The sequence below is a fragment of the Oncorhynchus nerka genome, linkage group LG25, assembly GCF_034236695.1.
Source record: "Oncorhynchus nerka isolate Pitt River linkage group LG25, Oner_Uvic_2.0, whole genome shotgun sequence".
In the NCBI taxonomy this organism is placed as follows: domain Eukaryota; kingdom Metazoa; phylum Chordata; class Actinopteri; order Salmoniformes; family Salmonidae; genus Oncorhynchus; species Oncorhynchus nerka.
Window position 1 is genome coordinate 28,979,691 of NC_088420.1, and position 12,742 is coordinate 28,992,432.

At 45.5% G+C, this 12,742-nt stretch overlaps 1 protein-coding gene across 1 annotated transcript in view; it reads right to left on the reverse strand.

Annotated features, from left to right (window-relative positions):
• LOC115109350 (cadherin-13-like) overlaps positions 1 to 12,742 on the reverse strand; it is a 635,591-nt gene that overhangs the window by 15,707 nt on the left and 607,142 nt on the right. The window contains exons 13-14 of the mRNA XM_029634155.2: positions 9,071 to 9,301; positions 4,789 to 5,007 (exon numbers count right to left, since the gene is read on the reverse strand). Of these exons, the coding sequence (XP_029490015.1) occupies positions 4,789 to 5,007; positions 9,071 to 9,301 (450 nt within the window). The remainder of the gene's footprint in view (positions 1 to 4,788; positions 5,008 to 9,070; positions 9,302 to 12,742) is intronic.

The following is a 12,742-nucleotide window of genomic DNA, read 5'->3' on the forward strand; positions in this document are numbered from 1 at the left end:
GGCTGCCCGGAGCCCTGTTCTGTGAGCTCGCAATGAGTCGTCGAGCCACGGAGCAGGAGGGGAGGACCGAGCCGGCCTGGAGGATAGGGGACATAGAGAATCAAGGGATGCAGAAAGGGAGGAGAGGAGGGTTGAGGAGGCAGAATCAGGAGATAGGTTGGAGAAGGTTTGAGCAGAGGGAAGAGATGATAGGATGGAAGAGGAGAGAGTAGCGGGGGAGAGAGAGCGAAGATTGGGACGGCGCGATACCATCCGAGTAGGGGCAGTGTGGGAAGTGTTGGATGAGAGGAAGAGGGAAAAGGATACAAGGTAGTGGTCGGAGACTTGGAGGGGAGTTGCAGTGAGGTTAGTGGAAGAACAGCATCTAGTAAAGATGAGGTCGAGCGTATTGCCTGCCTTGTGAGTAGAGGGGGAAGGTGAGAGGGTGAGGTCAAAAGAGGAGAGGAGTGGAAAGAAGGAGGCAGAGAGGAATGAGTCAAAGGTAGACGTGGGGAGGTTAAAGTCGCCCAGAACTGTGAGAGGTGAGCCATCCTCAGGAAAGGAGCTTATCAAGGCATCAAGCTCATTGATGAACTCTCCGAGGAACCTGGAGGGCGATAAATGATAAGGATGTTAAGCTTGAAAGGGCTGGTAACTGTGACAGCATGGAATTCAAAGGAGGCGATAGACAGATGGGTATGGGGAGAAAGAGAGAATGACCACTTGGGAGAGATGAGGATCCCGGTGCCACCACCCCGCTGACCAGAAGCTCTCGGGGTGTGCGAGAACACGTGGGCGGACGAAGAGAGAGCAGTAGGAGTAGCAGTGTTATCTGTGGTGATCCATGTTTCCGTCAGTGCCAAGAAGTCGAGGGACTGGAGGGAGGCATAGGCTGAGATGAACTCTGCCTTGTTGGCCGCAGATCGGCAGTTCCAGAGGCTACCGGAGACCTGGAACTCCACGTGGGTCGTGCGCGCTGGGACAACCAGATTAGAGTGGCCGCGGCCACGCGGTGTGGAGCGTTTGTATGGTCTGTGCAGAGAGGAGAGAACAGGGATAGACAGACACATAGTTGACAGGCTACAGAAGAGGCTACGCTAATGCAAAGGAGATTGGAATGACAAATGGACTACACGTCTCGAATGTTCAGAAAGTTAAGCTTACGTAGCAGGAATCTTATTGACTAAAATAATTCAAATGATACAGTACTGCTGAAGTAGCCTAGCTGGCAGTGGCTGCGTTGTTGTTGTTCTATCTCTCTATAGTGCTGTTTCTTGTATTATGGTCTCTTGTTTCTTTAGAGGTTTCACTTTGTTGTCCTTTTTCTTTTCCTTTTTCTTCTGTCCTTATTTTGTCTTCCTTTCTTCTGTTAACTGGATATTTTTTGTTGTTATTCTTTGTAAGCTAGCTAGCTTCTTCCAGGAGAGTCCCTAGCAACTGCTTAGCAACAAGTAAACAATTCAGCTAGCAATTCAGTTAGCTAAGATAACTGTACAATTTTATGAAAAATAGTTACTTCTTCAAAAGCCTGTCTTTTTGGTTTGTTCCTTGTTTTGTCTTCTATTGATTATTAAATTAATTGGACATGATCTGGAAAGGCACACACCTGTCTATATAAGGTCCCATAGTTGACAGAGCAAAAACCATGAGTTCGAAGGAATTGTCCGTAGCACTCCGAGACAGGATTCTGTCAAGGCACAGATCTGGGGAAAGGTACCAAAAATATTCTGCAGCATTGAAGGTCCCCAAGAACACAGTGGCCTCCATCATTCATAAATGGAAGAAGTTTGGAACCACGAAGACACTTCCTAGAGCTGGCCGCCCAGTCAAACAGGGGAGAAGGGCCTTGGTCAGGGAGACCAAGAACCCGATGGTCACTCTAACAGAACTCTAGAGTTCCTCTGTGGAGATGGGCAAACCTTCCAAAAGGACAATAATCTCTGCAGCACTCCACCAATCAGGCCTTTCTGGTAGAGTGGCCAGACGGAACCCTCTTCTCAGTTAAAGGCAAATGACAGCCCCCTTGGAGTTTGCCAAAAGGCACCTCAGACCATGAGAAACAAGATTCTCTGGTCTGATAAAACCAACATTGAACTCTTTGGCCTGAATGCCAAGCATCACGTCTGGAGGAAACCTGGCACCATCCCTACGGTGAACCATGGTGGTGGCAGAATCATGCTGTGGGGATGTTTTTCAGAGGCAGGGACTGGGAGACTAGTCAGCACAGCACAGCACAGCAAAGCACAGAGAGATCCTTGATGAAAACCTGTTCCAGAGCACTCAGGACCTCAGACGTGGGCAAAGGTTCACCTTCCAACAGGACAACAACCCTAAGCACACATTCATGACAACACAGGAGTTGCTTTGGGAGAAGTCTCTGAATGTCCTTGAGTGGCCATCCAGAGCCCGGACTTGAACCCAATCGAACATCTCTGGAAAGATCTGAAAGTAGTTGTGCAGTAACGCTCCCAATCCAACCTGACAGAGCTTGAGACGATCTACAGAGAAGAATGGGGGAAACTCCCCAAATACAGGCGTGCCATGCTTGTAGCATCATACCCAAGGAGACTCGAGGTTGTAATCGCTGTCAAAGGTGCTTCAACAAAGTACTGAGTTAAGGGTCTGAATACTTATGTAAATGTCATATTTCAGTTTTTTCTGCTTTCTATGGGGTATTGTGTGTAGAATTACGAGGGGAAAAAAATGTTTTATCCATTTTAGAATAAGGCTGTAACGTAACCATGTGGAACACGTCAAGGGGTCTGATTACTTTCCGAATTAACTGTATGGTAGAGACATGGGGTTTGGACTATATTTTTTCTTACGGAATTTTCTATTGAATGGACATAGTTGTTTAAACCTTGAATGAATTAATAATTTTATGGGTGAACACCCTACAAACTAGCATCACTACATCTCTATCATCATGACAGAATGCGGGTGTTTGTTAAGCCTCCATTCAGGTGTGCTGCAGACCAACTAAAAAGTATGAGGTGGACGTCATCTGAATTCATTTCATTTTTAGGGACTGTAACACTTTATTGGAGGTTTCACCTATTGAGTGAAGTTTCAGTTCAACCTATAGAGCTCATTACCCCTTAGAACTGCTGTATACTCACAGAGTAGGGACAGCAGGACTATAGTTACTGTATACTCACAGAGTAGGGACAGCAGGACTATAGTTACTGCATAGTCACAGAGTAGGTAGAGCAGGACTAGAGTTACTGTATACTCACAGAGTAGGTAGAGAAGGACTAGAGTTACTGTATACTCACAGAGTAGGGACAGCAGGACTATAGTTACTGTATACTCACAGAGTAGGGACAGCAGGACTATAGTTACTGTATACTCACCGAGTAGGTATAGAAGGACTAGAGTTACTGTATACTCACAGAGTAGGTAGAGCAGGACTAGAGTTACTGTATACTCACAGAGTAGGTAGAGCAGGACTAGAGTAACTGTATACTCACAGAGTAGGGACAGCAGGACTAGAGTTACTCAGAGTAGGTAGAGCAGGACTAGAGTTACTGTATACTCACAGAGTAGGTAGAGCAGGGCTAGAGTAACTGTATACTCACAGAGTAGTGACAGCAGGACTATAGTTACTGTATACTCACAGAGTAGGGACAGCAGGACTATAGTTACTGTATACTCACCGAGTAGGTATAGAAGGACTAGAGTTACTGTATACAGAGTAGGTCAGGACTAGAGTTACTGTATACTCACAGAGTAGGAAGAGCAGGACTAGAGTAACTGTATACTCACAGAGTAGGGACAGCAGGACTAGAGTTACTCAGAGTAGGTAGAGCAGGACTAGAGTTACTGTATACTCACAGAGTAGGTAGAGCAGGGCTAGAGTAACTGTATACTCACAGAGTAGTGACAGCAGGACTAGAGTTACTGTATACTCATAGAGTAGGTAGAGCAGGACTAGAGTTACTATAAACTCACAGAGTAGGGAGAGCAGGACTAGAGTTGCTATAAACTCACAGAGTAGGGAGAGCAGGACTAGAGTTACTATATACTCACAGGCTAGGGAGAGCAGGCCTAGAGTTGCTATATACTCACAGAGAAGGTAGAGCAGGCCTAGAGTTACTATATACTCACAGAGTAGGGAGAGCAGGCCTAGAGTTACTATATACTCACAGAGTAGGGAGAGCAGGACTAGAGTTGCTATATAACCACAGAGTAGGGAGAGCAGGCCTAGAGTTACTATATACTCACAGAGAAGGTAGAGCAGGACTAGTTGCTATATAATCACAGAGTAGGGAGAGCAGGACTAGAGTTGCTATATACTCACAGAGTATGGAGAGCAGGCCTAGAGTTACTATATACTCACAGAGTAGGGAGAGCAGGCCTAGAGTTACTTATATACTCACAGAGTAGGGAGAGCAGGCCTAGAGTTACTATATACTCACAGAGAAGGTAGAGCAGGACTAGTTGCTATATAATCACAGAGTAGGGAGAGCAGGACCTGAGTTGCTATATACTCACAGACTAGGGAGAGCAGGCCTAGAGTTACTATATACTCACAGAGTAGGGAGAGCAGGACCTGAGTTGCTATATACTCACAGACTAGGGAGAGCAGACCTAGAGTTACTATATACTCACAGAGTAGGGAGAGCAGGACCTAGAGTTGCTTATATACTCACAGAGTAGGGAGAGCAAGACTAGAGTTACTTATATAATCACAGAGTAGGGAGAGCAGGCCTATAGTTACTATATACTCACAGAGAAGGTAGAGCAGGACTAGAGTTACTATATACTCACAGAGAAGGTAGAGCAGGACTAGAGTTACTGTATACTCACAGAGTAGGGAGAGCAGGACTAGTCCCAGCAGCAACATCAGGTTGGAGCGTACAGAGCCAACACCACTGCAGTCCATTCTGTTTTTCTTACAGGTGCACACCTGGACCTTGATCTCGGTGCTGTTGGAGAGCGGAGGCAGGCCCGAGTCTGTCACCACCAGAGGCAGCTGGTAGTTGGCCCTCTTCATATTCTGTAGCAGCATGATCTGAGCATGTGTGTCTGAAACATATACCAGCCAATTAGGTTAACTGACAAGATAATTATGTTTTGATACTTTCATGCTGGATTACATGCCATACTCTACAAACATGAAAATTATACAGGCAAGAGATAAATTAATATAAATGCATAAGCACACACACACACACACACACAAATTCCAATGATCTCATAAAAAATTGAAAATATCTATTTAATTCTCAGTAAACTGAAAAGTTTAAGCAATTTTTTTCCAGACATTTATCCAACTGTACATTTTTTATTCATATCATTTCCTGAATTGAATGTATTCAATTCGAACTGAACCCCCCCAAACACACATAGACACACACAAATGGTTGTGCATTAATGGATAAATGACAGACCCCTCTAGCATGCTTATAATGATAAGCCTTCTCACATGATATGGGATAAGCGGCAGAATGATGTACCCTGTAATTCCCCACTATACCAATATAAATGCCTGTAGCAGCCTAGTGAGAGTACTGTTCAGTAGATAGCAGCTTAGTGAGTGTACTGTTCTGTAGAAAGCAGGGTAGGGAGTGTACTCTTCTATAGGTAGCAGCCTAGTGAATGTACTGTTCTGTAGGTAGCAGCCAAGAGAGTGTACTGTTCTGTAGGTAGCAGCCTAGTGAGTGCACTGTTCTGTAGGTAGCAGCCTAGAGACTGTACCGTTATGTAGATAGCAGCCTAGTGAGTGTACTGATCTGCATGTACCAGCAGAGTGAGAATATTGTTCTGTGTATACTTCTGTAGATAGCAGCCTAGTGAGTGCATAGGTCTGTAGATAGCAGCCTAGTGAGTGCCAATAGCAGCCTAGGGAGTGTACTGTTCTGTAGGTAGCAGCCTAGGGAGTGTACTGTTCTGTAGGAAGCAGCCTAGTGAATATACTGTTCTGTAGATAGCAGCCTATTGAATGTACTGTTCTGTAGATATCAGCGAAGGGAGAGTACTGTTCTGTTGTAGACAGCAGATTAGTGAGTGTACAGTTGTGTAGATAGCAGCCTAGTGAGTGTACTGTTCTGTAGGTAGCATATTAGTGAGTGTACTGTTCTGTAGGTAGCAGCCTAGTGAGTGTACTGTTCTGTAGGTAGCAGATTAGTGAGTGTACTGTTCTGTAGGTAGCAGATTAGTGAGTGTACTGTTCTGTAGGTAGCAGATTAGTGAGTGTACTGTTCTGTAGGTAGCAGATTAGTGAGTGTACTGTTCTGTAGGTAGCAGATTAGTGAGTGTACTGTTCTGTAGGTAGCAGATTAATGAGTGTACTGTTCTGTAGGTAGCAGCCTAGTGAGTGTACTGTTCTGTAGGTAGCAGATTAGTGAGTGTACTGTTCTGCAGATATCAGCCTAGTGAGTGTACTGTTCTGTAGGTAGCAGCCTAGTGAGTGTATTGATCTGCAGGTAGCAGCAGAGGGAGTGTACTGTTCTGTAGATAGCAGCCTAGTGAGTGTACTGTTCTGTAGGTAGCAGCCTAGTGAGTGTATTGATCTGCAGGTAGCAGCAGAGGGAGTGTACTGTTCTGCAGGTAGCAGTCTATAAAGTGTTTAGTACCTGCAGATAGCAGCCTAGTGTGTGCCAAAAATAGCCTAGGGAGTGTACTGTTCTGAAGGTAGCAGGCTAGTTAGTGTAATGTTCTGCAGATAGCAGCCTAGTGAGTGTACTGTTCTATAGATAGCAGCCTAGTGAGTGTACTGTTCTGTAGGTAGCAGCCAAGAGAGTGTACTGTTCTGTAGGTAGCAGCCTAGTGGGTGTACTGTTCTGTAGGTAGTAGCCTAGTGAGTGTACTGTTCTGTAGGTAGCAGCCTAGTGAGTGTACTGTTCTGTAGGTAGCAGAATCGTGAGTGTATTGATCTGTAGGTAGCAGCAGAGTGAGTGTACTGTTCTGTAGGTAGCAGCCTAGTGAGTGTACCGTTATGTATATAGCAGCCAAGTGAGTGTATTGATCTACAGGTAGCAGCAGAGTGAGTATACTGTTCTGTAGATAGCAGCCAAGTGAGTGTACTGTTCTGTAGGTAGCAGATTAGTGAGTGTACTGTTCTGCAGATAGCAGCCTAGTGAGTGTACTGTTCTGTAGGTAGCAGCCTAGTGAGTGTATTGATCTGCTAGTGAGGTAGTTCTGTAGGTAGCAGAGGGAGTGTACTGTTCTGTAGATAGCAGCCTAGTGAGTGTACTGTTCTGTAGGTAGCAGCCTAGTGAGTGTATTGATCTGCAGGTAGCAGCAGAGGGAGTGTACTGTTCTGCAGGTAGCAGTCTATAAAGTGTTTAGTACCTGCAGATAGCAGCCTAGTGTGTGCCAAAAATAGCCTAGGGAGTGTACTGTTCTGTAGGTAGCAGCGAAGAGAGTGTACTGTTCTGTAGGTTGCAGCCTATGGAGAGCCTGTAGCAGCCTAGTGAGTTTATACTTCTCTAGATAGCAGCCTAGTGAGTGTGCTGTTCTGTAGATAGCAGCCTAGTGAGTGTACTGTTCTGTAGGTAGCAGCCTAGTGAGTGTATTGATCTGCAGGTAGCAGCAGAGGGAGTGTACTGTTCTGTAGATAGCAGCCTAGTGAGTGTACTGTTCTGTAGGTAGCAGCCTAGTGAGTTTATAATTCTGTAGATAGCAGCCTAGTGAGTGTACTGTTTTGTATTAAGCAGCCTAGTGAGTATACTATTCTGTAGTTAGCAGCCTGGGGAGTGTACTCTTCTGTAGATAGCAGCCTTGTGAGTGTACTTTTCTGTAGATAGCAGCCTAGTGAGTGTACTGTTCTGTAGGTAGCAGCCTAGTGAGTTTATAATTCTGTAGATAGCAGCCTAGTGAGTGTACTGTTTTTTATTAAGCAGCCTAGTGAGTATACTATTCTGTAGTTAGCAGCTGGGAGTGTACTCTTCTGCAGGTAGGGAGTGTACTCTTCTGTAGATAGCAGTGAGTGTACTTTCTGTAGATAGTGCCAGAGTGAGTGACTGTTCTGTAGATAGCAGCCTAGTGAGTGTATTTTCTGTAGATAGCAGCCTAGTGAGTGTACTGTTCTGTAGGTAGCAGCCTAGTGAGTGTACTGTTCTCCAGGTAGCAAGCTAGTGAGTGTACTATTCTGTAGGTAGCAGCCTAGTGAGTGTACTGTTCCATGGGTAGCAGCCTAGTGGGTGTACTGTTCTGTAGGTAGCAGCCTTTGGAGTATATTGTTCTGTAGATAGTAACAAGTGAGTGTACTTGTCTGCAGATAGCAGCCTAGTGAGTGTACTGTTCTGTAGGTTGCAGCCTATGGAGAGCCTGTAGCAGCCTAGTGAGTTTATACTTCTCTAGATAGCAGCCTAGTGAGTGTGCTGTTCTGTAGATAGCAGCCTAGTGAGTGTACTGTTCTGTAGGTAGCAGCCTAGTGAGTGTATTGATCTGCAGGTAGCAGCAGAGGGAGTGTACTGTTCTGTAGATAGCAGCCTAGTGAGTGTACTAGTGAGTGCCTGTTCTGTAGGTAGCAGCCTAGTGAGTTTATAATTCTGTAGATAGCAGCCTAGTGAGTGTACTGTTTTGTATTAAGCAGCCTAGTGAGTATACTATTCTGTAGTTAGCAGCCTGGGGAGTGTACTCTTCTGTAGATAGCATCCTTGTGAGTGTACTTTTCTGTAGATAGCAGCCTAGTTAGTGGACTGTTCTGTAGGTAGCAGCCTATGGAGTGCCTGTAGCAGCCTAGTGAGTGTACTGTTCTGTAGGTAGCAGCCTGGTGAGTGTACTGTTCTGTAGATAGCAGCCTAGTTAGTGTACTGTTCTGTAGATAGCAGCCTTTTGAGTGTACTGTTCTGTAGGCAGGAGCCTAGTGAGTTTACTGTTCTGTAGATAGCAGCCCAGTTAGTGTACAGTTCTGTAGGTGGAAGTCTAGTGAGTGTATAGTTCTGTAGATTGCAGCCTAGTAAGTGTACTATTCTGTAGGTAGCAGCATATGGAAGGCCTGTAGCAGCCTAGTGAATGCACTGTTCTGTAGGTAGCAGCCTCGGGAGTGTGCTGTTCTGTAGGTAGCAGCCTAGTTAGTGTACTGTTCTATAGGTAGCAGCCTAGGGAGTGTAATGTTCTGTAAGTAACTGTCTGAACTCACTGTTGACCCTGGAGACCTTCCACGTGTTCTCCAGCCCTGGCTGCTTCCCCAGCTCGATCTTAAAGGGCCCAGTGTTGGGGTGGATGTCCCTGTCCCGCCCCCCCACTATCACCACACTGTCCCTGGCGTCTTCACACACCCGTACCACAGATGGGTGAACGTAGGGAGCATTGTCATTGTAGTCCTCCAGGTGGATGACCAGAGTGCCAGTACCAGTGGCTGGTGGGCTACCTGTGAGAAGGACACAATTTACACATGTTAGTAAAACATCAACAACACAGCTATCTCTGTTACAAACACACAGCACTGTTCTGAAAGCCTAGTGTACTGTAACTCTAAACATTTCTCTGGTGTTTTGGGACATTTTTATTTCAGGTTTGCCAAGTCTATCCCCCTGCAACTATTTCCAAGTATCAGTTTCTTTCCATTTGAATCCAGTCAGGCAGTTCCAACTTCCTCAGATACTAGCTCTGTGGTTCCCTTATCTCTTTCCTTTGACTCTGAGCTTCATTTAACTTGATAAAGAACTGTACAAAACAAACTGTGTGTCATTTCCAGACCAAAGGAACATGAATCACTTGGATCATGGTTAAACGATAATAGGCTCCCAAGTGGGGCAGCAGTCTAAGGCACTGGATCGCAGTGCTAGAGGCGTCACTACAGACCCTGGTTCGATCCCCTCACTACCGGCCGTGATCGGAAGTCCCATAGGGCGGCGCACAATTGGCCCAGCGTCGTCCGGGTTAGGGGAGGGTTTGGCCGACATTGTAAATAAGAATTTGTTCTTAACTGATTTTCCTAGTTAAATTAAAGGTGGGAAAAAGTGTTTGAGAGAGACCTGGCTTGGCAGCGAGAGCAGGACTTTGTTGTTTAGATGAGATTACTCTTAATTGAATGATGCAGAGAGATGGCACTGCAGCATCAGAAATGATGTGCTGTATGAGTTTGTCCAAGTCCCAAATGACACCCTATTCCTCTAATCTCTAAAAAACAGAAGGTTTATTTCCAAAATGGGACCCTATTCCCTAGTGCACAACTTTTGGCCAAAAGTAGTACACTAGGGAATAGGGTACCATTTGGGACACAGGCTTTCTGTTGCATTGAGATTAGAGGTGATTTGAAAAGTGGCTGCATGCAAAACAACTCTGGAAGTCACTGGCAATTACCCACACATGACAAGATCAGAATTAGAGAATCATTTTACTGCTATCAGCTTTCCAGGTACCTGGAAAAGTTTGAGTGAATAGGAGGCGATCATGTCAAGATGTGTGTGTCATAAATGTCAAACTGTTCAAATGAGAGCCTATTTCATTTTTATGGCCGTGTTATTGGTTAGGTGGTGCTTTGAGCGGCATTGGCTGGAGAAAGACTAAACAGAGACAGGATAAACCTTTCGAAGCACTGTAAACCCCACCAAGAATTATACCTAAAGTTTTTACTATAAAAATCCCAGCAGATATAGGCTTATCTAGACGGGAGATAAAGTTCCCAGACACACTGACCCGTAGGGCAGAGTGGGGTTAGGTGAGATAAAGGGTTAGTTGAACCAACCATTGCTTCTTGGAAACATACACAAGCAAAATAGCTGCGAGCAGCAATGAAAAGGGTTCACAGGATGACAGAATGGACACAAGATCAGTTGGATAACAAAGCATTTTCATGTTTATCTCTCAATACCATGATGATGATGCAAGTGAAGTTTAGTCTAATACCATAGTTTATGAATATTTATAAATATACACGACATGACTACTCGTCGAACATTTCATTCCAGAATCATGGGCATTAATATGGAGTTGATCCCCCCTTTGCTGCTATAACAGCCTACACTATTCTGGGAAGGCTTTCCACTAGATGTTGGAACATTGCTGCGGGAACTCGCTTCCATTCATCCACAAGAGTATTAGTGAGGTCGGGCACTGATGTTGGGTGATTAGGCCTGGCTCGAAGTCTGCTTTCCAATTCATCCCAAAGGTGTTCGATGGAGTTGAGGTCAGGACTCTGTGCAGGCCAGTCAAGGTCTTCCACACCGATCTCAACAAAATATTTCTGTATGGACCTCACTTTGTGCATGGGGGCATTGTCATGCTGAAACAGGAAAGGGCCTTCCCCAAACTGTTGCCACAAAGTTGGAAGCATTGTCTAGTGTCCTTGTATGCTGTAGCGTTACAATTGCCCTTCACTGGATCTAAGGGGCCAAGCCCGAACAATGAAAAACAGCCCCAGACCATAATTCCTCCACCAAACTTTACAGTTGGCACTACGCATTCGGGCAGGTAGTGTTAACCTGGCTGGTGTGCGGCTGCTCAGCCATGGAAACCCATTTCATGAAGCTCCCGACAAACAGTTACTGTGCTGACGTTGCTTCCAGAGGCAGTTTGGAACTCTGGAGTGAGTGTTCAACCAAGGACAGAGGATTTTTACGCGCTACCCTCTTCAGCACTCAGTGGTCTCAACGGTCTCATTCTGTGAGCTTCTGTGGCCTACGGCTTAGTGGCTGAGCCGTTGTTGCTCCTAGATTTTTCCATTTCACAATAACAGCACTTACAGTTGACCGGGGTAGCTCTAGTAGGGCAGAAATGTGATGAACTGACTTGTTGGAAAAGTAGCATCCTATGACGGTGCCATGTTGAAAGTCACTGAGCGCTTCAGTAAGGCCATTCTACTGTCAGTGTTTGTCTTTGGAGATTGCATGGGTGTGTGTTAAATTTTATACACCTGTCAGCTATGGGTGTGGCTGAAATAGCTGAATCCACTAATGCTGACTGCGCAAGAGGCAGGACTTCCTGTTTCTAATTTTCCCTGATAAAATATCCACTTTTTACTATGATTGCCTCGCCTGGTTCACTTCTCTGATAGAATTCAGTGTGTCAAATCGGAGGGTCTGCTGTCCGGACCTCTGGCAGTCTCTATGGGGGTGCCACAGGGTTCAATTCTTGGACCGACTCTCTTCTCTGTATACATCAATGATGTCGCTCTTGCTGCTGGTGAGTCTCTAATCCACCTCTACGCAGACGACACCATTCTGTATACTTCTGGTCCTTCTTTGGACACTGTGTTAACAACCCTCCAGGCAAGCTTCAATGCCATACAACTCTCCTTCCGTGGCCTCCAATTGCTCTTAAATACAAGTAAAACTAAATGCATGCTCTTCAACCGATCGTCGCCTGCACCTGCCCACCTGTCCAACATCACTACTCTGGACGGCTCTGACTGGTATACGTGTACAACCACAAATACCTAGGTGTCTGGTTAGACTGTAAACTGTCCTTCCAGACACAAACATCTCCAATCCAAAGTTAAATCTAGAATTGGCTTCCTATTTCGCAACAAAGCATCCTTCACTCATGCTGCCAAACATACCCTTGTAAAACTGACCATCCTACCAATCCTCAACTTTGTCGATGTCATTTACATAATAGCCTCCAATACCCTACTCAACAAATTGGATGCAGTCTATCACAGTGCAATCCGTTTTGTCACCAAAGCCCCATATACTACCCACCATTGCGACCTGTACGCTCTCGTTGGCTGGCCCTCGCTTCATACTCGTCGCCAAACCCATTGGCTCCATGTCATCTACAAGACCCTGCTAGGTAAAGTCCCCCCTTATCTCAGCTCGCTGGTCACCATAGCATCTCCCACCTGTAGCACATGCTCCAGCAGGTATAT